This window comes from Chiloscyllium punctatum, chromosome 9 (genome assembly GCF_047496795.1).
Source record: "Chiloscyllium punctatum isolate Juve2018m chromosome 9, sChiPun1.3, whole genome shotgun sequence".
NCBI lineage: Eukaryota > Metazoa > Chordata > Chondrichthyes > Orectolobiformes > Hemiscylliidae > Chiloscyllium > Chiloscyllium punctatum.
Genome location: NC_092747.1, coordinates 5,985,545 through 6,012,670, shown reverse-complemented (window position 1 = coordinate 6,012,670; position 27,126 = coordinate 5,985,545). Strand labels below are relative to the sequence as shown.

At 43.5% G+C, this 27,126-nt stretch overlaps 1 protein-coding gene across 3 annotated transcripts in view; it reads left to right on the top strand.

Annotated features, from left to right (window-relative positions):
- The window catches only part of slco2b1 (solute carrier organic anion transporter family, member 2B1), a 95,629-nt gene extending 83,781 nt beyond the window's left edge, over positions 1-11,848 (top strand). For all 3 annotated transcript variants that reach the window (XM_072576783.1, XM_072576781.1, XM_072576784.1), the window contains exons 12-15: positions 1,592-1,752; positions 6,235-6,299; positions 7,815-7,935; positions 10,567-11,848. In XM_072576783.1, coding sequence (XP_072432884.1) covers positions 1,592-1,752; positions 6,235-6,299; positions 7,815-7,935; positions 10,567-10,765 — 546 coding nt within the window. In that variant the 3' untranslated portion in view covers positions 10,766-11,848. The remainder of the gene's footprint in view (positions 1-1,591; positions 1,753-6,234; positions 6,300-7,814; positions 7,936-10,566) is intronic.
- The last annotated feature ends 15,278 nt before the right edge of the window (positions 11,849-27,126 follow it).

Genomic DNA, 27,126 nt, shown 5'->3' with positions numbered 1-27,126 from the left:
TTTAACCACAATCAACCCATCATTAGACTTTTAAAATTAAATTCAAATTCCACTATCTGCCATGGTGGGACTTGAACTCAGGTTCCCAGAGCATTACTTATATCACTGAATTAACAGTTCAGTAGTAATACCACTACACTATTGCCTTGTGTAGTCACTGTTATAACCCAGGAAACAATGCTGCTAATTTGTCCCACGAATAACAATGTAATAATAACTCGATGATTTTATCCTAAATATTGGTTGAAGGATCAATATTGGCTGGAGCACGGGGGATAGGTCTCCTGATTTTGTTCAAATAGTGCAACAACATCTTAAAATCCAGCTAAGCAGAGAGATGTGGCCTTGTTTTAATATCACATCCAAAACCTTCGATCAGCTTTGATCTCTGTGCTCAAATTCTGGAGTGAGACTTGATGGAAAAGATGGTGGTGCTGTGGTAATGCCACTGGGCTAGTAATCAGGAACCCTAGGCGAATGGTATAATGATTATGGGGCAAGATGACAATGTCACTGGTCTAGTAATGCAGAGACATAGATTAATGTTGTAAGGACTAAGTTTCAGATCCCACCAGGAAGGTGTTGAAGACCAAGAGACATAATTTCAAAACAAGGCATACAAAGGAAATCGGAATGGAAGTAGGCCATTCGGCTCCTCAATTCTGACCCACCGTTCAATAGGATGATGGTAGATCCAACATTCATGACCACTTTCCTGCATTAACACTTGATTCCACGACAGATCAAGAATCTATCTGACTCAGCCTTAAATATACAAAAGGACGCTGTCCCCACAGCTCTCTGTAACAATGAGTTCCAAAGATTCTCACTCTCTTAGAGAAGAAATTCCCCTTCATCTTAGACAGAAATGACAGGATGTTTCCCCTCATGGGAGAGTCTAAGACCAGCAGGTATAGTCTCAGAGTAAAGGGGAATTAGATTAAGGCAGAGATGAGGAGGAATTTCTTCTCTCAAAGGGTTGTTAATCTGAGCAATTCTTTACTGCAGAGGGCTGTCGAGGCTGGATCACTTAGACTGATTCAGACACATTTTTAATCAGGTAGGGAATGAAGGGCTAAGGGGAAAAGGCAGGAAAGTGGAGTTGAGGATTATCAGATCAGCCATGATCTCTTTGAATGGCAGAGAAGACTTGATGGGCCAAATGGCCTACTTATGCTCCTATGCCTTGTGATTTTATGGCAGATGATGACATTTCAATTCAATGAAAAGCTGGAGTAAAAAGCTAATCTAACGGTGACCACTGTCAATTGGTGTAAAACCCATGCCTTTTATGGAAAGAAATCTGCCATCCTTACCTGATTTGGCCCTCTTATGACTCCAGACCCACAGCAACGGGGTTGATGCTTAACTGCCCTATGGGTAATTAGGGATACTCAATAAATTGTGGCCTAGGCAATGATGCCCACATTCTGTGAACGAATAAAAATAACCCAAAGCCTTGTGATTCAGAGTGAGAATGTTACCCTGTGAGACAGTCACTTAGTGATACCCACATCCTGTAAATAAACTCGCTAAAGCAACCCCTTTGAGAAATTAACTTGCCTCTTTGTGTGTCTTTCTCTCTTCAAAGAATTATGCCAATTGTTCCTGTGTTTCGGCTCAAACCCTGGTGAAGCCTGGCTCCTGTGGCAGTGGGTGCTACAAGCTCCTCCTGCCTTTTATGATCTTCCTGACCTTGGCTGGTTTTGTAGCCACATTTTGCCAAACACCTTCTTTCATCTTGGTCTTGAGGTGAGTTATTTCCATTATTTAGCTCTTAATGTTCTTGATTTTGGGAATTTCAAGCCAAGCTGGTCAAACTTTATTAGGCCCATTTATGTTTGATCTTGATGCAGAAGTTGGATTTTACATTTGCAATGTCAGAATGACAGAATTGTTGTGGAATAGAAGTGGGCCATTCGGCCCATCATGTCTGCACTGTCTCATTAAGTGAACAGCTCCTTTCCATTGCTTTCCTCTCCACTGCCCTGTGTTATGGACCAGGGGTATATGAATAGGAAGAGTTTGGAGGGATATGGGTCACATGCTGGCAGATGGGACTAGATTGGGTTGAGATATCTGATTGGCATGGACTGAAGGGTCTATTTCCATGTTGTACATCTCTATGACTCTATGAGATCAAACCCCTTCAAAATATTTTAAGATAATAGCATAGATGCCAACTTTTTTCTTATTTTTACAAGTAAATGTACAATGCCGTATTCCAAATGAAATACGGCTGGTCAAACAACCCGACGTTAAGCAAAAATGCAATTTATTTAAACACTATAGTTAAAATGTAACCGAAGAAAGAGGAGACTAGAATGGCTTAACTCCACTGGAAAACTTAACAGAATACTAGATACAGTTAACATTACTAATTAACTGTTCCAATATAGTAACATCCCATAAACAAGCCCTTTGGTAAAAAGGCAAAACAGGTTTTGTCTCACAGGCGATCCATCACTTAGGAAGAGAACTCCTAGCGTTGGCTGAAATCGAGAAGGAAAAATAACTTCTACTTCTTCAAGCCCATGACAGCTACTGCCTAAATCTAACCCTAAAAACTAAAGCAAACTTGAAATCCTGGTCTGTGAGAGGTGGCCACACCCAGCCAGGCTGCTTCTATTGTTCCAACTTTAAGAAAAAAAACCCAAGGCTTCACAAGCTGTTTACTTGAGTGGTTTTGGTACACAGCTCAGTACCTCTGCCTTAAAGCCTCTCTTAAAAAAAAACAGGATAAGATGACCTCTTAAAGCCACAGCATCATCTCATGCATTAGCAGTGTCTCTGGGGGGCAAGCGTTTCAGTGTGGGTGCACCTATTTGACAGAAAATTTCAGACCAGACCTTATGGAGTTTCTTTGGATCAGGTTTCATTACCAACACAAGAACTGATGATGGTACAGATGATCTGGTTGCTTTGGTTCCAAACTTCCAGCAGAGTCCCTCTTATCTCATTACTGAGGGCACAGCTACATGAGGCAACTTTCGACCTCTCTGCCTTAGAAGGCAGTGGAGGCAAAGGTCATTGAATGCTTTTACGGTGGAGATGGATTGATCCTTGTCGGGCCACGGAACAGAGAGTTATAGAGAGTAGATGGGAATATGGATTCAAAACACTAACAGGTGAGACATGATCTTATTGAATGGTGGAGCAGGTTCGAGGGGCCAATGGTCTACATCTCCTCCTATCTTTTGTGCTTGGCTTCTCCAAAAGCTTAACTGCATATTCATTGAATTGTATTTCTACTTTTGCCAAGGAGTTGAGTGTCCATCGGGGGGAATTAGAGAAACGCAGAGATCTTGCAGAGTTCTGGAACTGGAGGAGGTTGCAGAGGTAGAGAGGGAAGAGGCCACGGAGGGATTTGAAAAGGATGATAAAACTTTTAAAGTTGAGGTGCTGTCTCACCAGAAGCCAGTTTAGATCAGTAAGTGGGGTTGGGCTGTAGGGGAACAGGACTAGGTGTGAAAAAGGATATGAGCAGCAGAATTTGGGATGGGTTTGAGCTTATCAAGAGCAGGAGGCTGGCTTAAAATGCATTGGAAGAGCCAGATCTGGGGATAAAGAAGGCATTAAGAAAGGGTTCAGCAGCAAAAGTTGCTGAGGCAGGGACTGCGTCAGAAGATATTTTTGGTGGCATAAGTAAGCAGTTTTAGCAATGGCATAGGCTATGTCAACATGGAATAGTGGCTCTCTGCTGCCTCACAGTGCCAGGGCCTGGGTTTGATTCCAATCTTGGGTGACCGTATGGAGTTAGCATGTTTTCCACATTGAACTAACTCCATGAAGGCCGGTAATCCATCACTATTTGCACGTGTAAGTACCTGACACTGATCCAGCTGGCTCAGAGCCAGCCAGTACAGAGAACGGACACTCCTGTTTATACCTGTCAGCCAGGGCTCCCTGATTGGCCCAGGTTAACAGCCCCAATCAGGGAACTCATATTCTATGAGATCCACCTGGTTGACATCATTCTAACTATTACACTCATGTTTGTGTGGCTTTTCTCCCACAGTCCAAAGATGAGCAGATTAGATGGATTGGCCATACTAAATTCCTCATTGTGTCCAGGGATGTACAGGTTAGGTGGATTAGCCATGGGAAATGCAGGGTCTGGGTGGGATGCTCTTTGGAGTATTGGTGTAGATTTGATGGGATGAATGGCTTCTTTCTACAGCGTAGGGATTCTATGATTTTATCTCAAATGTGACACCAAGATGGGAACCAATCCCATTTAGTTTCAGACGTTTGCCAGGAAGAGGGATTGTTTGAATTGTCTCACATATGAGGAGGAGGTGAGGAAGACCAACGCTTCAAGCTTGCTTCAATTGATCTGGCAACTCCATGTTCAAGACTAACCCCAATAGCCTTTCACTGCCTTGCTTCTTAAGAACCCATACACCGCTGTATTTAAAAAGGCTGTCATCCCACCACGTTTCATGCAGAGAGAGGCTGATGATCCTCTGTGAGAAGAAATTCTCTGTCTTAAAAGGAGGTCCCTGAGTTTGAAACAGTGACCCCTCATTCTAGATTCTCCCACAAGGGGAAGCATCCCCTCTACATCAACCCTGTCAAGACCTCCTCAGGATTTATATGTTTCAATCAAATCACCTCATACTCTTCTAAGTACTAGGGAATACAGACTGCATCTGTCTCCAGAAAGAGTTTGTGGCAGGGTCTAAAGACTGTGGCTTTAATCTACCAATAATTAATAGAAGAAATTTCCTCTTTATCCAATTCACTAGGTATCAGTCTGGCAATTTACAATGATGAAGTTGTGAGAGAAAATAGAGAATAGCAACAGGGGTAGGCCATTCAGCCCTTCAAGCCTACTCCGCTATTCAATTTGCTCATGGCCAACCAACCAACCCAGTCCCCTGTTTCTGCTTCCTCCCCCACACCCTTTGATCCCTTTAGATCTAAGAACTACGTCTATCTCCTTCTTGAAAATATGCAACATTTTGATGTCAACCACTACCTGTGGTAGAGGTTTCTATCAACTCTCTGGGTGAAGACATTTCTTCAAGAGATGGTGGAGAGGTCAAGCTAACTTGGATGATGTTGTTGAGGTTCACCATGCAGAAGTGAAAGAGACAAAGACCAAGGATAGGATTTTTGGGAGTATCAGTGAAGTCACCATAGTCCTACCAGACCATAGGGCTGCTCTCTCGTTAGGCAAGAGGAGAGGATAAGAAGAAGTCCTTCATAGTAACCTCAACTGGTGGTGGAAGCTGAACCCAAGCCATTGGCATCACTCAGCCAGGAGATAAACTGGCAAACTGAACTAAACAGGTTAGGAATGCTGATCAACTGAAAGGCTCAACCAGTACAATAGGAGGAGACTAATGTGGGATCTAGTATCATTTAGTTGGAGCAATATGGACCCACTCTTTGCTGCATAGTCCATATAATTTTATAAATGATCTGACTGGACAAACTCATTATAGAGCAGGCACAGCGTTGGACCGAAACATTCCTTATGTGCATTTAAAAGAATAATAACACTGCTTTTTGTTTTGTTCATTGGATGTGGGCATCACTGGATATATTGCCCATCTCTGATTGCCCAGAGGTAGTCAAGAAGTGACCAGGTTGCTATGGGTTTGGGGTCACATATAGGTCAAACCAGGAAATGATGGCAGATTTCCTTCCCTAAAGGTATTAATGGACCAGATGGATTTTTACAACAAAAAATCAACAACAGTTACTTGGGTGTCATTAAACTAACTTTCACTTCCAGATTTTTAATGAATTCAACCCATGGGAGACGATGGTCTAGTGGTATTATCGCTGGACTTTTAGTCCAGAGGCCCAAGTGATGTTCTGGGGACCTGGGTCTGAATCCCACTGTGGCAGATGATGGAATTTGAATTCAATAGAAATCTGGAATTAAGAGTCTAATGATAAACATGAACCCGTGGTCGATTGCCATGAAAAACCCATCTGGTTCACTAATGTCCTTTAGGGAAGGAATCTGCCATCCTTACCTGGTCTGGCCAACATGTGACTCCAGACCCACAGCAATGTGGTTGATTCTTAACTACTCTCTGGGCAATTAAGGATGGGCAATGAATGTTGGTCTTGTCAGTGATGCCCACATCCTATGAAGGAATGCAGAAAAATAAAAGTCCCGAGAACATTAGCCTGAAGGTCTGAATTGCCAGTGAGATTCTCACTACACCACTGCCTCCTCTTGTCCTTTGTAAATGCTTTTTCATTTGTTGATTTCAGGTCAGTGAAGCCTGAAGATAAATCTTTGGCGATTGGGATTCAATTCATGCTGTTCCGTGTTCTGGGTAAGTACAAAGCTACCTTGATCTAATTCCATGTTAAAGGTCAGTGAGAGATCCCTCATTTGAGATTCCTCCCCTGGAAGAAGTGACCTCTCAGTATTTAGCCTGCCAGGCTCTGTAAGAATCTTACATGTTTCAATGACATCATAGCAACTAGAGGAAGCCATTCAGCCCCTCAATCCTGCTCTGCAATATGTAGTTCAATTCTAGTTTCACACTGTTGCTGCACATTCCTTGAAACCCTTACCCCAACGAAAATAAAAGTCTATCAATCCCAATCTTGAAGTTTACTAATTGACACCAAACTCATAGCGAATTAAGTTGAATATTTCCATTTGCCCTTTCTGTTGAGAGGTGTTTCCTGATTTCTCTCATGTCTAACTTAATGAAAGTCAACTTCACAATTTGGTGTGAATATCCAATAAGGTTCATTTTCTATATCACAGAATCACTGAAGTGTAATGGCACAGAGAGAGGTCATTCAACTCATTGCATCTGCATTGGTTACCCAGAACTAACCTTTTACCTTGCCCCTATATGCCTACATTATCATTTCCATCCAAATAACCATCCAATGTCCCTCTTGAATGTCTCAATTGAACTGGCTCCCACCACATTTAGGCAGTGCATTCCAAACCCTAACTACTCACTGAGTGGAAAAGTCTTCATTTCAAATGGCTCATTAAAGAAGACTAAATGGAACAAAGGAACATTGGACCAGCAGTAGGCCATCCAGCCCTACCAGTGATTCCTGCCCTACCATGTGATAGCATCACAGCCCATTTGTGGCTTCAACTCTACATTCCTGTCTATCCACCCTCCGCGACCCTTGACTCCCTTGACAGTCAAACATGGATCTAACTCAGCCCTGAATAAATTAAAAAACCCAGCCCCCACTACATACTGAGGAAGAGAATTTCACATGAAATGAGTGTCTAAATGGGTGGGTAGGGTCAGTGATGGGGGGAGAGTGTACATGAGGCTGTGGGATGGGGGTTAAATGGGTGGGTAGAGTCAGTGATGGGGGGAGAATGTACACGGGGCTGTGGGATGGGGGTTAAATGGGTGAGTAGAGTCAGTGATGGGGGGAGAGTGTACACGGGGCTGTGGGATGGGGGTTAAATGGCTGAGTAGAGTCAGTGACGGGGGTAGAGTGTACACGTGGCTGTGAGATGGGGGTTAAATGGGTGAGTAGAGTCAGTGATGGGGTAGAATGTACACGGGGCTGTGGGATGGGGGTTAAATGGCTGAGTAGGGTCAGTAATGGGGAGAGTGTACACGGGGCTGTGGGATGGGGTTAACTGGGTGAGTAGAGTCAGTGATGGGGGTAGAGTGTACACGTGGCTGTGAGATGGGGGTTAAATGGGTGAGTAGAGTCAGTGATGGGGTAGATTGTACACGGGGCTGTTGGAGGAATGTGAATGTAGCACCATTGTCAATGTTGATTGAATGTGTCTAGGACACTCAGAGTATTATGAACCACATTACATATGTTCTCATTGTGATTTTCTTCTATAGCTTGGTTGCCAGGGCCAGTCCTGTATGGAAGTGCAATTGACACCACCTGCATCCAATGGGAAACAAAATGCAGCAAAAAGGCAGCCTGCAGATACTATAACCTCGACCTCTTCCGGGTCAGGTATGCTCACTGCTGTGACATAACCTTTCCATTGACAAGACACTTATTAAGGCTGGTTTGACTACACTTTCTAAAGCCACGACCTGCATCATGTGACCACAAGATATTAGAACAGAAATAGGGCATTTAGCCCCTTGATGCTGCTCTGCCATTCAGTCATGGCTGATATGATTCTCAATGCCACTTCTGCCCTTCATCCCCACTGGATACACTCAATGATTTGGCCTTCCTAGGTCTATGGAAAAATGAGTTCCACAGATTCACCCGTCTTTGGCTGAAAAAAATTCCTTCTTATCTCAGTTCTGAAGAGTCATCCCTTCAGCCTGAGGTTGGGCCCTGGGTCCTAGTCTCTCCTGATGGTGGAAGCACTTTCTCCAAGCCCACTCTATCCAGGCCTTTCAGTATTCTGTACATTTTAACAAGTCTCCCTCCTCATTCTTCTAAACTCCATCAAGTACAGACCCAGAGTCCTCAATTGATCCTCCAATGACAAGTCCTTCATTCTTGGGATCATTCTGGTGAACCACCTCTGGACCCCCCCCCCCTCCCCCTCCCTCCAAGGACAACACATTCTTCCTTAAATACAGGACTCAAAACTGCTCGCAATATTCCAAATGCAGTCTAACGAGAGCCTTACACAGCCTCAGCAGTATATTTCTGCTCTTGTATTCTAGCCCTATTGAAATGAACGCTAACATTGCTTTTGCCTTCCTAACTGATGACTGAACCCCACATTTACCTGAAGAGAATCCTAAATTAGGGCTCCCGAGTCCCTTTGTGCTACAGATTTCCAAAGTCTTTCTCTATTTAGAAAATAGTCTACGCCTCTACTCTTCCAACGGTAGTGCATAAGCCTGCACTTTCTCACATGGTATTCCATCTGCCACTTCCTTGCCCATTCTCCTAGCCTTCTCACTTCTTCAACACTACCTATCCCTCCACCTTTCTTCTGTCAACTGCAAACTTAGCAACAATGCCCTCAGTTCCTTTGTCCAGATTGTTAATGTATAACGTGAATAATTATGGTCCCAACACTGACCCCTGTGAAACTCCACTAGTCACTGGCTGCCATCCTGAAGAAGACCCCTTTATCCCCACACTCTGCCTTCTGCCAGTCAGCCAATCCTGCATCCATGCCAGTACCTTGTTCCTCACACCGTGGGCTCTTATCTGATTTAGCAGCCTCCTGTGCGGCACCTTGTCAAAGGCCTTCTTGAAATCCAAATAGATCACATCCACTGACTCTCCTTTGTCTAACTTGCACATTACCTCTTCAAAAAGGTCTAACAGATTTGTCAGACATGATCTTCCCTTGATGAAGCCATGTTGACTCAGCCCTATTTTTAACCATGCACTTCTAAGTAGTCCACAATCTCACCCTCAACAATGGACTCTAAAAACCTTACCAATGACTGTGGTCAGGCTGATATCACCCAGAGGAATTAGAGCAGTCAATATATGAGATCAGTGCAAGTTCCCCTCTAAGCCAGTCACTATCCTGACTCAGAAATATATTGCTGGGTCATCAAATCTGGAACTCCCTTCCCAGTAATGTTGTGAGTCTGCTTATTGAAATGCATGTTTCAAGAAGGCAGCTCATCAGTGCCTTCCTTTGTAGGGGCAAGGGTTCAATAATAGAATGGAAATAATAAATATGCCATTTTCATTATTTCCCACACTTTTCATTCCAGTGTTCAGTGATAAGTGACAGATGGTGGTTTGATGATAAAGTCATTGGATTGTTTTAGAGGTCCAGCTTACTGCTCTGGAGTCATGGGTTCAAACCATAGCTGATACAAAATTGAATTCCATTGATAAACCTGGATTTGAAAACTGGTCTCAATGATGGTGAGCACATAACCCTTGGTGGTAATTGTAAATGTTCTCTAATGCCCTTTAGGGAAGGAAATCTGCCGTCCTTACCTGGTCTGGCCTACATGTGACTCCAGACCTGCAGCAATGCGGTAGACTCTTAATTGCTGTCTGAAATGGCTGAGCAAGCCAGTCAGCTCAAGGGGAAATTAGAGTTGGGAAACAAATTTGGCTTTTTCTAAGGATGTCCACATCTTAGTGAACAACCCAGTGACAGATATATTCCATGAAAGGAAAAAATGCCTTACATTTTGGAATCAAACAGAAAAAGTGGAAATGGGGAAAATAATCAGATACATAAGGATCAGAAAGAAAGAGGAAAAATGAAGAGAGTGGTTAATTGATTTTGTTTAACTTTCTGGAAAAAAATAAACATTTTGTCAATTTTTTTTTCATTTAGCACCCTCAGGACAACTCACAAGAATATAAATAAACGGAAAACCTTGTAGTTAATTGTCAGTCATCACTAACTGGTGACTTCTCCAGAAAAATGTCTCTACTAATCACTTGCAAGTCCACTTACAAATGTATCAGCAGTCTCCTCTTATGCAGTATAAATGTTGATTTCCCTTTTGAATTGGTATTCTTGCAAATTATCCTGATGAATGAGTGATGAAAATTGGGCAAAATTTGTCATTTTTCCATCAAAAGTCTGTATTGTCATATGACTATTCCCTTTGTGAGCAGAATCCCTGGGTCATCAAACGATTAAAAATATTAACAATACTATTCAGCTTTGTACCTTCTCTTTTTGCTCAGGTATATCGGGCTGCAAATGCTGTTTCAATGCAGTGCCTTTCTCCTTTTCCTGATGGCCTATTACTTCTTAAAGAAAGAGTCTTTAAGAAGGGAGCAACAAACCAAGATGACTACAACAGATCCAAGATTTGGGGAAGAGAGAAAAAAACTGATGGAACAAGAGAGTGAAACCAAATTACAGCTTGAATCCAAAGCTTGAGACATGGACTGGAGGGGAAGTGGTGAGGGCGTTATCTATTTCTCATTCAAATCTGACCTCGACACAGGACACTGGGAGAGACAATGCATTGCCTCTGATGCTGGTCTTCCCTTTTTTATTGATTTTTCACTCCTGTGTACACTGCTCTTTCTCTGGGAAGCCTCCTGGACTTTCTTGGATCTTTCCTGCCCTTGGTCACCTACTGTTGATCAGATGTGTGGACCAATCTGTGACAGAAGTGTTTATTTTACTATTACATGTCTTTGTCCTCTCATCTCTCTCAGGAGAGGGAGCATCCTCTTGTTCCTGTGTTCAGTTAGCTGAAGTTTTTCTCTGCTTGATCATTTAATGCCCCAATCGCAAATCCTCTTTTGGCCTTTGAGTGAATTCTTTTCCTACATGTGAACCTTCAATATGGGGGAGATGACAATGTCACTGGGCTAGTGGTGCAGAGACCCAGACGGATGCAGTGGAGACATGATTCAAATCCCACTACGGCAGGTGGTGAAATTGAAAATCAGTGAATATGTTCTGGAATTGGAAGCGAATCTCAGCAACAGTGACCATGAAATTATCCATCAATTGTTGTGTAAACCCACCCGGTTCACTAGTGTCCTTCAGGTGAAGGCAATCTGCTGTCCTTACCCGGTCTGGCCTATATGTGACTCCAGACCCACAGCAATGGGGTTGATTCATAACTGCCCTCTGGAATAGCCAAGCAAACCATTCAGTTCAAGGTGGCACTTCATCACCAGATTACTGAGGATATCAATGTTAGCCTAGGTCAGTGTCTCCCTACTTCTGTGAATTATTTCAATGGCATTATAAGCTGTGATTGCCTTTAGATAATAGCGTTACCTTAAATGGAAGCAATGTAGTACAGAACAATTAGTACTGAACTGTACTGAACAGAACAATTAGTCATATTCCCCAAGAGTATTACATGTAACTCTCTGTGTTTTTACTTAGCCTTATACTCAGTCATACCCATCTGCTAATGATCTACCTCTCTGTGACATGTATCTGCTCAGGTGTTGAAAATGTGTTGCTGGAAAAGCGCAGCAGGTCAGGCAGCATCCAAGGAACAGGAGAATCGACGTTTCGGGCATCAGCCCTTCTTCAGGAAGATGCCCGAAACGTCGATTCTCCTGTTCCTTGGATGCTGCCTGACCTGCTGCGCTTTTCCAGCAACACATTTTCAGCTCTGATCTCCAGCATCTGCAGTCCTCACTTTCTCCTCTGCTCAGGTGTTGTAGAACAGAGAGACATAAGGGTTCAGGAAAATAATTCTTTGGAATTTGCATCACATGGTAGACGAGTGGTTAAGAAGTCAGTTAGTACACTAGCCTTCATTGCTCAGATTTTTGAGTATCGGAGATGGGACGTAATGTTGTGGTTGTACAGGACATTGGTGAGACCTCTTCTGGAGTACTGTGTGCAGTTCTGGTCGCCCTGTTATAGGAAGGACATTATTAATCTGGAGAAGGTTCAGAAAAGATTTACCGTGATGTTGCCGGGAATGGAAGGTTTGAATTATTAAAATAGGCTAGATAGGCTGAGACCTTTTCAATGGAGTGTAGGAGATTGAGAGGTGATCTGTTAGAGGATTTTAAAATCATGAAGGGCAGAGATAACATGAACAGCAAGGGTGTGGTCCCTAGGGTTGGAGAGTTCAAAACTAGGGGGCATATTTTTAAGTGAGAGGAGAAAGTCTTAAAAAGGACAGGAGTGGTAACATCTGTTTACACAGAGAGTGGTTTGTGTGTGGAATGAGCTGCCAGGGGAAGTGATGGATGCAGATACAGTGACAACATTTACATAAGTACATGATTAGGAATAGTTTGGAAGGATATGGGCCAAATGCAGGCAAATGGAACTAATGTAGTTTAGGAATGTGGTTAGCATGGACTGGTTGGACCAAAGGGTCTGTTTCCATGCTGTATGACTCTATGATTCTACGTATTTCTACTTTTACAAAAGTTACTCAAAAGTAGTTTTTTGTGCTTCTATATTTGAGTGAGTGGATTAAACTGCTCAAGGAAGCCATGGGCCGATGGAATAAGCTGAAGGGGCTGAATTGCTTTGCCCTCCTGCTCTTGGGCTGAACAATCGACAATTCTGGCCTCACCTCATCTGCTTCCAGTTTCTTTCAGGTTTCCATTAATCAGCCTGACTGACAGACCAATATGTACAGAGGTATATCAGGAATGCTCTGTAAACTGTTTGACATCATGCATTGCAGGGATGCTCAGGCATCAGTAGAAAGGGCTCAGTATGAAACTGTGCCCATTTTGTCCATTTTATCCTCCTTGTGCCACTCACCAGTCCATCCCTTACAAGGCACTCAGTAGATCTTTTGGGATTAGAGAAAGACGAGGTTGACTCAGATATGAAGTTGAAGCCACAGTCCAATCAGCCATGATCTTATTGAGTCGCAGGGTGGGTTGGAGGGGCTGAATGGCCTGCTTCAGTTCATAATTCATATGTTCCCATAAACCAGTGTCTGTAACCATGGAAACATGGAGCTGTAGACTCAGCATTCTATTAGCATTCCTGATTACTTGCTGTACCTGCATACTAACCTTTTGTCACGCATGCACTAAGACACCCAGATCCCTCTGCATCTCTGTAGGCTGTGGCTTAGCTTTCAGCAATAACATGCATTGATTTAGCACCTTGAGCATTGTTGAAATGTCCTGAAGGATTTGCATATTGTCAAATCAAATATTATCAAAAAAATGTTCAATATGGGCCACTCAGGGTTAGGTGATCTTAAGCTTGGTCAAAAGCGTAGGTTTTAGAGGAATGCCTTAAGATAGAGGTGGAGAGGTATAGAGAGGGAATTCCAGATCTTTAAGTGCTTGGCAGCTGAAAAGCATGGGAGCCAATCAATCGGAATGAGGCCAGAATTGGTAGAATATCGAGATTTCTGAGGATTGTGCAGCCTAATGAGCTCACAAAGATAGTCAGGGCTATATGAGGGATCTCAAAAGAAAGGTGAAAAATTTGAACTCAAGGTATCACTGGGCTAAATGTGAATTAAGGTGAGCAAACACAGATTGATGCGCAAAGAGCCTTGTTGCATTTTCAGTAGATGCTCTGCTGAACTGTTACTTCCTATTATTGTATCACATTAAAATGTTGCCCCCTGATTTCATTATGTTTCAAAACTGTGATTCAAACAGAATTTTGAAAACCTGTATTACTTTGTAAATAGAGAACATGGCCAGAGATTCAATCTCAATGGTCCAGTAAAGTAGAATGTGTTGCTTTTTAGAGCTGATCAAAATATCAATACCTATATTACAGTGATTTAAAATCATATAAAATTTATTTACAAATATATTTTTGCACATTTATGCTTCAACTGTGAATATACCCATGAATTTAATCTTTATTGAGTTGAAATCAGTTTTTAAGTTTCAAAGAATTTGTGATTAGCCATGCACATCCTGAAAGTGGAGGGGAGGTGGGGGGCACAGTTATTGTAGCACAAACTGTACAAGAAGGAAATAGGGGTGGCAGGGTGCTAGAGATACCTTTTTTGGAGGAGAGGGAGTGCCCTTTGAACCATCCACACCCTTGAGATATTAACCCCCTCCTCTGTTGCTGCGCACCTGATGTCCAAACCAAATTCCCCACTCTACCCCCCCCCCCCCCAGCCCTCAACCTTCTCCCTGCCCTCTCCCCCACCTCCCCACTATCAGGTCACCACCTCCCCCACCTTCCCACTGTCCTATTCCCCACCTCCCCACTGCCCACTCCCCCACTTCCCCACTATCATGTCACTACCTCCTCCTCCTCCCCACTGTCCTCTCCCCACCTCCCCCTCCTCCCCACTTTCCTCTCCCCTGGATTGCCCAATCCCTGTTCCCCACTTGCTCCCCTCACCCATTCAAATCCCAGGACGGACTTTGCAGTTCTGCTGGTGCCCATTGCTACGGAGTGACTCTGTGTGACTGACTGATGGAGACTGAGACTTCTTCCTCCCATCGAGGGGCAGAAGTCCCACTCTCACTGCCCGTTTCCCTCTGGCAAAGGGGTTACAGCTGAGGAACGGGCTTCCTTTTTTTTAGGGGAGAGTGGGTGCAAATGAGTACCTCACCCCCATCAACCCCGGGGAAATTCAGCCCCATACAATCCCCTCAATAAGACTAAATAAATTCTTGAAAATCATTTGAGAAAAAAAAGACTGTTGTTATTGAGGAATTTGGAGCCAAAACAGATTTGTGAAATTCTTTCACGGGTTGCAGGTGCTGTTGTCTGGGCCCAGCCCTTTATTGGCCATTCCTGATTGCCCCTTGAGAAGGTTGGGCTAACTGCCTTCTGCAACCACTATAGTCCACGGGATGTGCTGTTAGGGAGGGAATTCCAGGAAACTGCTCGATTGAGAACAATGTCACAGGCTCAACCCTGATAATGAATTCCTGGAAATCCTACATTCCCATTCTTTTCTCTGATATAATTAAAGCAAGGATTGAATCTGGACGTGGATTAAAAATGATTTCAACTCACTTAAAGAACAATGCTGACATTTATACAGAGCTGAACGGAACTCATGATTGTGAGTCTGATGGTCCTGAGGTCAAGCCCCAATCCAAAGACTTGAACACAACATTGGTACACCCAGGGTCAGTATCTAGATTAGAGTGGTGCTGGAAAAGCACAACCGGTCAGGCAGCATCCAAGAAGCAGGAAAATCAACGTTTTGGACAAATGCCCTTCATCAGGGTTGGGCTTTTGCCCAAAACATCGATTTTCCTGCTCCCCGGATGCTGCCTGACCTGCTTTGCTTTTCCAGCACCACTCTAATCTAGACTCTGATTTCCAGCATCTGCAGTCCCCACTTTCTCCCAGGGTCAGTACTGAGGGACTGCTGTTAGATGAACTGTCTTTAAGATGAGGCATTAAATCAGCTTCCTGCCCCGCCAGTGCCTCCATTGAATGTAAGAGATCCTACAACACTACTTGAAGGAAGATCCCAGGAGATCTCCCTCATTGGCCCCCATCCCGCCAGCACAGCCGGTGTCCTGGCCAATATCAGTCCCTCACCTAACATCGCCGAAAGCTGCTGATTTGGTCACTGTTCACGTTGCTGCTCTTGGGATCTTACTGTGTGCAAATTGGCTGTCGTGCTGCCTCTACCAGGGCAGTGACTAGAGATGAAGAGTAGTTCATTGGTTGCAAAGCGCCAAGAGGCATCCTTTGAAGATTTCCGACATCAGATGGACACGAGTGAAGCACATGCTGACATTCTGCACTTTGTTTCTCCGGGAATGGGAACCAGAGGGCACAGCCACTCTACACCCATCACAGCTGACCCACGGTGTTATCACTCTCAGAGCCTGCCATTGGCACCCTTTGAAACATTATGCAGACTAAAAATGAACCTGTTTGATTTTGTTACGGACTCGTCTGCCTTGGCAATTGCCTCTTGGAGTGGGACTTGAACTCCAAGTATCAGGCTCAGAGGCAGGGAAACTACCCACTGCGCTGCAACACCTTCTTCAAGGATGTGTAAGGAGGGTTGAGACACAGGTCTTTTCTTCTTTCAGGCTTGCCCATCAATCTTTTGCAAAAGGTTTTAACTTCAAACTGAAAAGCAGAAAGGCTGCCTCAGTTGCAGAGACAAAAGCACATACTGACTGATCCTCACCAGCACCAGCCTGATTAAAGCACTATTCTACAGCAACAAAAACTTGCATTTCTGTAACGCCTTTAACCCAGTTAACCATCCTATGGTGCTTCACAGCTGTGACATCAGCGAGTTAGAGAGTGGGGAGCCTGTGGAATTGTCTGCCACAGAAAGCAGTTGAGGCTATAACATTGAATGTTTCTAAAGAAATTAGATATAGATCTTGGGGCTATTGGCAATGCAGAGAAAGTGGGAACAGCGGACTGAGTTGGGTGATCAGCCATGATCCTATTGTATGGCAGAGCAGGCTCAAAGGGCCGAATGGCCTCCTTCTGCTCCTATTTTTGATGTTTCTTTGCTTCTAAGCTGTGCTACTGAGCAATAACACCAGGCATGTGGCAGATTTCCAGAAATGACAACACTCTGCAAGGGAGATCAAGTTAGGATGGCTGGTGTAGGATATTGAAATGTTGGAGTTAATGTCTTAGTAATTGAGAGGTATATTCCATGGTTATTGTGTAAGATCTGGAACTGACATTGGTACAAAACTCATTTTAAATGCAAAACAGATCTTTCACTCACGAGGAACTGATACTAACTGCAACTGGCTTGGGGATATAAGAAAACATTTGGGTTCCAATTGTTAAAAAAAAGCTAGCAATCAAGTCATGGGAATAAGCTTGATTTTGCAATCCTTAAGGAAAGAAAGACAGCACAGTGGCTTAATGGTTAGCACTGCTGCCTCACAGTGCCAGGGACCTCGGTTCAATTCCAGCCTCAGGCAACTGTCTGTGTGGAGTTTTCATGTTCTCCATGTGGTTGTGTGGGTTTCCTCCCACAGTCCAAAGATATGCAGGTCAGGGTGAACTGGCCACGCTAAATTATCCATAGTGTAAGGTGCATTAGCCAGAAGGAAATGGGTCTGAATGGGATACTCTTTGGAGGGTCTGTGTGGACTTGTTGGGCCAAATGGCCAGTTTCCACATTGTAAGGAATCTAATCTAAACACCTGCCTTTACAATCTCAGGATGCCTCAAAGTGCTTCAGAGTCCATTAATGACTTTTCAAAACACAGTCACTGTTGGAATGTACAAAGCCCAGCAGCCAAACTGCACACAGCAAGATCCCATAAACTTCAATGCCTGTAATGACCAGATCGCTGTTGAAATGTAGGAAGCCCCACAGTTGATATGCACACACAAGGTCTCATAAACTGCAATTCTGTAATGACCAGATCATCAGCTGTAGCTAGAGGGAATGATAATGGCCTGGACCCTGGGGAACACCCCATTGCTTTACTCCAAAGTAAGGGGTGTGGGGATCCACCGGCGTTGGGCGGGGGGGGAGGCTCAGTTTAATGTCTCACTCAGAAGACAGCACCTCCAGCACTGGGAGTGTGGACCTGGATTTTGTGCTCAAGACGCTGGACTTGGATTCGAACTCTTGACCTTCACATCAAGAGAGCTACCCACTGTGATCCAGAGAGAGAGAGAGAGAGAAGCTGTGAGGAGGGAGGGAGCTCAGTTTCACTGGTGACAGCTGTGGCTAGCCATGTGTCCAGTTTATTGGGCAAACAAACTGTGACTTACAAACCTAAATGCAGACAAGATCAAGGAACAAAAACAAAATCACCATGGTGAACATTTCTAAAATGTGAAATTTAATTCCAATTGTATCTGTTGTATAAACAATATTATTGACTTCTTATATCCAACGACATTTATAAGGCAATTAAATAAATAAGTTTTAAACAATGTGCTATTTGTGTGTGTTTTCTTTTACTTCTAACATTTTATTCTCAAAGTGAGGACACAGTCAGACTTCCAAAAGTCAACTTGAATGAGGTTATGGGGCTAAAGCAGGGATTGGAATGAATTGAATAGTCGGACTGAATCATTGACTTGGGCAGAGGAGGGAAAGTTTTGAAGGAGGAGCTGAAAAATAAAACATTATTTTGTTGTTTGTGACATCAGCTCAGAAAGAGGCCATTCAGCCCATGTGCCTGTCCTGGCTCTTTGAATGAGTTATCAAACTAGATCCCCTTTATGCCCTCAACTTGCTGGGGTCATATAATCCTTATCCAGTTCCTTTTTGAAAGTTTCTCTTGAGTCTGCTTTCAACGGCCTTTCAAGCAGTGCATCACAGGTCACAGCAACTCACCACGTTGGGGTAAAAACCCATTTCATCTTGCTCTAGTCTAACAGGTTTATTTGGAAGCACTAACTTCTCCTTCATCAGGTGGTTGTGGTGTATAAGATCGGAAGACACAGGATTTATAGCAAATGTTTACAGTGTGATGTAACTGAAATTATATATTGAAAAAGACCTGGATTGTTTGTTAAGTCTCTCATCTTTTAGAATGACCATGCTGGTTTCAGTTCTTTCATAAGTAAATCCCAGAACTTTTTACTGTTACATTCTCAAGTGAATTTTAACAATTGGTGTCAAGTCAGCCCAGATAATGTATTGAGGGTGTGAGGTGCCCTGTGTGAGACCGACCGTGCCACAATGTTCAAACCACTGCTAATCTAAAAAACAGATTTACAGAACCTTACATGGATTCATGTAGTTTTTGAGCAAAATAATCCTGCAAGTACAAATTCACCCCACAAACTTATTTTTGTGTGTGCACGTGACCTTTGGGTGACCGTCCTCCAAGGCGAACTTCGGGACAGGCAACAATGCAAAGTGGCCGAGCAGAGGCTGATAACCATGTTGGGTAACCATGGGGATGGCCTCAACTGGGACCTTGAGTTCATGTCACACTACAGATGACCCCACTGCACTATACACACAGACATACACACACAGACAAACACACACCCACAAACACACTCCTACATGCACACACTCCTACAGACACATGCACACTCCTACAGGCTCATACACTCACGCAGACCCTCTCTCATATACAAGCTCTCTCTCATACACTCACACATACACTCGCACACTCACGCACACACGCACCCTGTCACAGACTTATACTCCTTTTACACTCACACTCACATCACATACGCACACACTCTCACAGACACTCATAAGTCCCCACCCACCATGCGCCCACACCCACACGCGCACACACACTTAAGTTTTTGGGGTGAATTTGTACTTGCAGAATTACATTTTATTTAGCTCAAAAACTGCATGAATCCATGTAAGATTCTGTAAATCCCTTTTTTAGATTAGAATCAGTCTGAATGTTGAGGCACAGACAACCTCACACAGAGCACCTCACACCTTCAAATTTTTAAAATTCACTTGAGAATGTAACTTCAAAAATGTTCTGCGATTTACGTATGAAAGAACTGAAACCAGTATGGTCACTCTAAAAGATGAGAGACTTAACAAACAATCCAGGTCTTTTTTAATATATGATTTCAATTACATCACACTGTAAACATTTGCTATAAATTCTGTGTCTTACGATCTTATTCTCCACAACCACCAGCAACACTCCGAAAGCTAGTGCTTCCAATTAAACCTGTTGGACTATAACATGGTGTTGTGTAATTTTTAACTTTTTACACCCCAGTGCAACAATGGCATCCCCAAATCATTTTATAATGGTTCCTTGAGTTTGACTCTGGTCCAGATCCATTTGTGTCTTGATGTTTTGCAAATATTAATCATTGAAAAATCTGGCTCCCTCTGAAGTATGAAATTTCAAGGTCAATCACAGTTTGTCCACTCATTAGACACAAAGCATTAGACACACAGCTATCACCAGTGAAACAGTGAGCTCACTCCTCACTCTTGCGGGCTCTGTCTCTCGCTGCCTTACTCCTACTGCCCTCAGTGGATCACAGTGGGTAGCTGATAAAGGACTCTTGCCCGAAACATCAATTCTCCTACTCCTCGGATGCTGCCTGACCTGTTCTGCTTTTCTAGCACCCCACTCTCGACTCTAATCTCCAGCATCTGCAGTCCTCACTTTTGCACAGTGGGTAGCTATCTTGCCTGCGATGTGAAGGTTGAGAGTGCATCATGTAAAACTTTGCCTATCTCATCAATTAAAAAGAAACAGTCTTCTCATCTTCCCCTCTGCTCCTTTTCCAAGTCACCTAATTGTCATTGGCTGTTCAACCTCTGGGAATAGTTTCTGTAGGTTTATTCAAACCCTTTGTGATTTGATATTAAAAACCTTGTGAAATCTCCACTAAATTTCTTTTTAACTTCCCCTGATCTGAGGAGAATGATGCCAGCTTCACAAGCCTCCCCCTGAAGTCCCTCAGCCTTGAGACTGTTCTAGTCACTCTCAAACAAATGGAAACAATTTCTCCCTGTTTATCGGAAGGTTAGTCTGCCCTCATTGATTGAGGACAACTTGTTCTCAAGGTTCCCAATGACGCATCTATCTGTGCTGACTAATGCTGCAATGTGCCTCACCAAACTTCATAGGGATTTGTTATTCCTTCATGGTGTGTGGGCTTTATCAGTGAGGGAAGCATTGATATCCTGTCACCCCATCATCTCAGTTGCCCCCAGGAAGGTGGTGGTAAGTGGGCATGTAGAAGACATGGTAAGTGTGTCTTTTCAAAAGGTTTGGTACAGAAACAATGGGCAGAATATACTCTATTTATTGTAGTGAATATCTATGATCTCATACCCGCCCACACCAACACCAATACAGCCGTTTCTTAACAGCTCAATGTATTTGACCCTTAAGGCCAATCGGTTAAACAATGAGGTATAAGAGCAGAATTAGGCCATTCAGCCCAATGAGTCAGCTCTGCCATTCGAGCATGGCTGATATGTTTCTCAACCCCATTCTCCTGCCTTCTCCCCATAATCCTTGATCCCCTTACTAATCAAGAACTTATCTATCTCTGTCTTAAATACACTTAGTGACTTGGCCTCCACAGCCTTCTGCAGCAATGAGTTCCACAGATTCTCCACACTCGAGCTAAAGAAATTCCTCCTCATCTCAGTTCTAAGGGATCAGCCCTTCACTCTGAGGCTGTGCCCTCAGCCCCTTTGTATCAAAGTTGGGACAGTATCAGAGGGAGAGAGGAAAGAATGGATAAGGGCATAGATGGATTTGAAAATAACGATGAGAATTTTATTTTGACAAACTTGGCTCTGGTCCAGGTCCATTTGTGTCTCGACGTTTTGCAAATATTAATCATTGAAAAATCTGGCTCCCTCTGAAGTATGAAAATTGAAGGCAGATGATTAATAAATTAATTGCAATTCATTGAAGTTGTTTAGGCAATTATACATCCCTACTTTTAATTCAATCAACTTATCGCAATCAAATCTCAGTGATGCCCACATCTTGAGAATTAATTTTCAAAAGGAATTTTCAAAAATCTCAGTGAAGCTCTGTCCTGTACACAGTTCTTGAATTTTGCAAATTTACTATGTCGATCTCATTTAAGCACAGGGAAACCTTACATTTAAAAAAAAAAGTTTATTGAATCTTTTTGATAAACAAAGATCCAAAATGTCAAAGTGGATATCCTTAGGGTGAAAAGTTTGGCTATGAGTATATATACTGAAAATCCAGCTGCAAGTAATTCACCCTGCTGACTCCCCAAAGCCTGTCCACCATCTATAAAGCCTAGGTCAGGAGTGTAATGGAAAACTCCCCACTTGCTTGGATGAGTGCAGCTCCAACAACACTCAAGAAGCTTGACACCATCCAGGACAAAGCAGCCCGCTTGATTGGCACCACATTCACTAATGAGGTAAAAACAATGACTGCAGATGCTGGAAACCAGATTCTGGATTAGTGGTGCTGGAAGAGCACAGCAGTTCAGGCAGCATCCAAGGAGCTTCAAAATCAACGTTTCGGGCAAAAGCCCTTCATCAGGAATAAAGGCAGTGAGCCTGAAGCATGGAGAGATAAGCTAGAGGAGGGTGGGGGTGGGGAGAAAGTAGCATAGAGTACAATGGGTGAGTGGGAGAGGGGATGAAGGTGATAGGTCAGGGAGGAGAGGGTGGAGTGGATAGGTGAAAAAGGAGATAGGCAGGTAGGACAAGTCCGGACAAGTCATGGGGACAGTGCTGAGCTGGAAGTTTGGAACTAGGGTGAGGTGGGGGAAGGCCACATTCACTAATGTCCATTCCTGCTGACCGCTGACCACTAAGGAGGCTGGCCGGAGTAGTTAAGGAGAAGCTATTCCTGCTCATAAAAGGAACAAGACTGAGAGGCCATAGATTTAAAGTGATGTGCCATTGAAGCAAGGGCAATATGAGAGAAAAACTTTTCACCCAGCGAGTAGTTAGTGTCTGGAATGCACTGCCTGGAAATGTGGTGGGTGCAGCTTTAACTGAGACATACGGGGGGAGCATTGGATTGTTATTTGGATAGAAATGGTGTGCAGGGATGGAGGAGGGGGGGGAATGCAAGAGATTAGCACTAAGTCATGATTCTCGTTTGATGAGCTGGTGCAGGAATGCTGCTCTGTCAGACTTCTGTGATTCTGTGAAGTGGTTAGGTGGAGAATGACTACGTTGCAGGGAAATCTATGTTCTGAAGACAAGTCTCACTAATTTCGATATGACCTTAAGATATAAGAGCTGAATTAGGCCATTCAGCCCATTGAGTCTGCTCTGCTCTGCCATTTGAACATGCTTCTCAGCCCTAATCTCCTGCCTTATAGAGTCAGAGAGTCATAGAGATGTACAGTCCAGAAACAGACCCTTCAGTCCAATTTGTCCATGCTGACTAGATATCCTAAATTAATCCATTCCCATTTATCAGCACTTGGCCCATATCCCTCTAAACCCTTCCTATTCATATGTTCACCAGATGCCTTTTAACTGTTTTAATTGTGCCAGCCTCCACCACTTCCTCCAGCAGCTCATTCCATATGCACACTACCCTTTGTTTGAAAAAGGTGCCCTTTTATATCTTTCCCCTCTCACCCTAAACCTCTGCCCTCTAGTTCTGGACTCCACAACCCCAGGGAAAAGACTTTATCTATTTACCATATCCATGCTCATGATTTTATAAACCTCTATAAGGTTACCCCTCAGCCTCCAACACTCCAGGAAAAACAGCCCCAGCCTGTTCAGCCTCTCCCTAACCCTTAACCCCTTCCTAATAAAGAACCTATCAATCTCTACCTTAAAGACATTCAATGACTTAACCTCCACAGTCTCCTGTGGCAATGAGGTGCACATATTTATCACCCTCTGGCTGAAGAAATTGCTCTTTATCTCAGTTCTAAAGGGTTGTCCCTTCACTCTGAGACTGTGCCCTCGGGTCCTAGTCTCTCTGACTGATGGAAACGCCTTCTCCATGTCCACTCTATCCAGACCTCTTGGTATTCTGTAAGTTTCAGTGAAGTCCCCCCATATCCTTCCAAATTCCATTGAGTACAGACACAGAGTGCTCAACTGCGCTTCATATGACAAGCCCTACATCCCCAGGATCATTTTTACAAACATCCTCAAAACCACTCCAATCGCAACACATCCTTCCTTAGACAGACGGAACAAACCTGTTCACAGTTTTCCAAATGAGAGCTGACCAGAATTATATATTACCTCAGCAGTACATCCCTGTTCTTTTATTCTAGCCCTCCTGAAATGAGTGCTAACATTGCATTTGCCTTCCTAACTGATAATTGAATCTGCATGTCAACATTAAGAGAATCCTGCTAATACTCATAAGTCACTGTGTTTCTGCTTCCAAAGCCATTCCCCATTTAGAAAATAGTCTATGCCTCTATTCCTCCTATCAAAGTGCATAACTTGCAAATTCCCACGTTATGTTTTATGTACCACTTCTTTGACCACTGCTGTAGTCCTTCAGCATCCTCCTCCTTTCCTCAATACTACTGTCACTCCACCTATCTTTGTGTCATCTGCAAATTTATCAACAATGCCTTCAGCTCCTTCACCCAGATCATTAATGTATAATATGAATAGTTATGGTGTCAACACAGACCCTAGTGAAACTCCACTAGTCATTGGCTGTCACCTTGAGAATAACCTCTTTATTCCCACCCTCTGCTTTCTGCCAGTCGGTCAATCCTATATCCAGGCCAGTACCTTGCCCCTAACACATTGGGCTCTTCCTTATTTTGCAGCCTCCTGTGTGGCACCTTGTCAAAGACCTTCTGGAAATCCAAATAGATCACATCCACTGACTCTGCTTTGTCTAACTTGCTCATTGCCTCCTCAAAGAATTCGAGCAGATTTGTCAGGCATGACCTCCCCTTGATGAAGCTGTGCTGACTCTGCCCTATGCTACCGTGCACTTCCAAGTACTCTACAATCTCAACATTAATAATAGACTCTAAAATCTTACCAATGACTGAAGCCAGGCTAACCAGCCTATGGTTTCCTGTCTTCTACTTCCCTTCCTTCTTAAGCAGGGGTGGTATGTTAACCATTTTCTCATCCTCTGAGACCTTTCCTGACTTCAATGATTTCAGGAAGATCACCATCATTGCCTCCACAATCTCCTCAGCACCCTCCTTCAGATCTCTGGGGTGTTATCTATCCAGTCTTGTTGATTTTATCTTCCCCAGCGCCTTCTCTTTTGTGATTTCTACTAAACCCATCTCTGGTCCCTATTCTCTTGAAGTTCTGGTATGCCATTGGTATCTTCCACTGTGAAAACTGATACAAAGTGCCCATTCAGTTCCTCTGCCATTCCTTTATGCCCCATTACTACTTCACCAGCATCATTTTCCAGCAGTCCAATGTCCAGTTTTGTCTCTCTCTTACCTTTTAGATGCATGTTGTTTAGCTATAACACACATTCCTTCAGTGCAAATCCACTGTAACACCATTGGCGAATTGGGGAGACCAGTTCTACATCGCGAACTTTTAAAACTTATGTTGGCTATAATGCTATTACATCACCAACACTTTAAGCGCTGTTCCTAACGTTTGGACAGATTGGGCTGTTTCCATTGGAGTGATATTTCGATAACACGGAGTTGCCTAAGAACGCAACCATTGTGCTATAGAAGAACTGACCGTATCTAAAAAAAACTTGCAATCTTCTTTTCTATTTCTATCTAGCTTACTCTCATATTTTATCTTCTCCTCCCTTATTGCATTTTTAGTTGTCTTTTCTGGTCTTCTGGCTTCCTTCACCACATTGCATACATTTTCGTTTTGCTTTTATGTTGTCCCTGACTTCACTTGTCGGTCATAATTGTCTCATCTTCCCTTTAAGGACAAAGTGAGGACTGCAGATGCTGGAGATCAGAGCTGAAAATGTGTTGCTGGAAAAGCACAGCAGGTCAGGCAGCATCCAAGGAACAGGAGAATCGACATTTCGGGCATAAGCCCTTCTTCAGGAATGAGGAAAGTGTGTCCAGCAGGCTAAGATAAAAGGTAGGGAGGAGGGACTTGGGGAAGGGGCGTTGGGAATGCAATAGGTGGAGGCCCCTCCCCCAAGTCCCTCCTCCCTACTTTTTATCTTAGCCTGCTGGACACACTTTCCTCATTCCTGAAGAAGGGCTTATGCCCGGAATGTCGATTCTCCTGTTCCTTGGATGCTGCCTGACCTGCTGCGCTTTTCCAGCAACACATTTTCAACTCATCTTCCCTTTAGCATGTTTCTGCTCCCTTGGGATGAGTTCCTGCTGTGTCTCCCAAATTAACGCCAAAAACTCCAGCCATTGCTGCTCCACTGCCTTTCCTTCCGATCAACTCCAGCCAGCTCCTTCCTCATGTCTTTGTAGTTACTTTTACTCAATTGTAATACTGTTACATCTGATTCCAGCTTCTACCTCTGAAACTGCAGGGTTAATTCTATCATGTTATAGTCACTGCCCCAAGGGAGTCCTTCAGCTTAAGCTCCTTAATCAAGCTCGCCTCGTTACACATCACCAAATCCAGATTTGCCTGTTCGCTTGTGGGCTATGTCATAAACTGCTCCAAAAAAACCATCTTGTAGACGTTCCACGAATTCCTTTTCTTGGAACCTAAATTTCCCTGTCTCCCATGATTATTGTAGTACTGACTTTTTTACATGCCAGTTCTATCACTTGATTTATTTTCTGCCCCACATTCTGGCTTCTATTCCAAGGAGCTGAACATAACTTCCATCAGTTTCTTTTTTATCTTTGCAGTTGCTCAACCAGACCCACGCAGATTCTATGCCTTCCAACCCTATATCACATCTTGCCATCTATTTAATTTCATATCTTATTCACGTTTAGTTCCCAGCCCCGAAGCTGTTATGACCATAAAGGTAGATGATGGCCTAGTGGTATTATCACTCGGCTGTTACTCCCAAGACCTGGGGACTGGGGCTTGAATCCTGCTGCAGCAAATGATGAAATTTGAAACAATTAAAAATCTAATTATGACTATAAAAACATTGCTGATTGTTGAACAAACCCATCAGATTCACTAATATCCTTCGGGGAAGGAAACTGCCATCCTTGCCAGGTTAGTTCTGACCCACATGTTAGTTCTGACCCACAGCCATGTGGTTGTCTCTTAACTGCCCTCGGGGCAATAAATGCTGGCCTAGCCAGTGCTGACCTCATCCTACAAATGTATTAAACAAAAACCTACATCTCTGTGTTCCTTTCTCCGCACATGTTGCTGTTGGGTTTCTTCAGCATTCTCTGTGTTTGTTTCAGATTTCCAGCATGTATGATATTTTGTATTTGTGTAGAGGGGTCTTGGTGTTCCATTGTATGAATGACAAGTAGATAGATTGCAAGTTCAGCTAATGATTAATAAGATTAATGGAATCTTGTCCTTTATTACAAGAGGAATTGAACATGAAAGTGAGGGTGTTATGCTT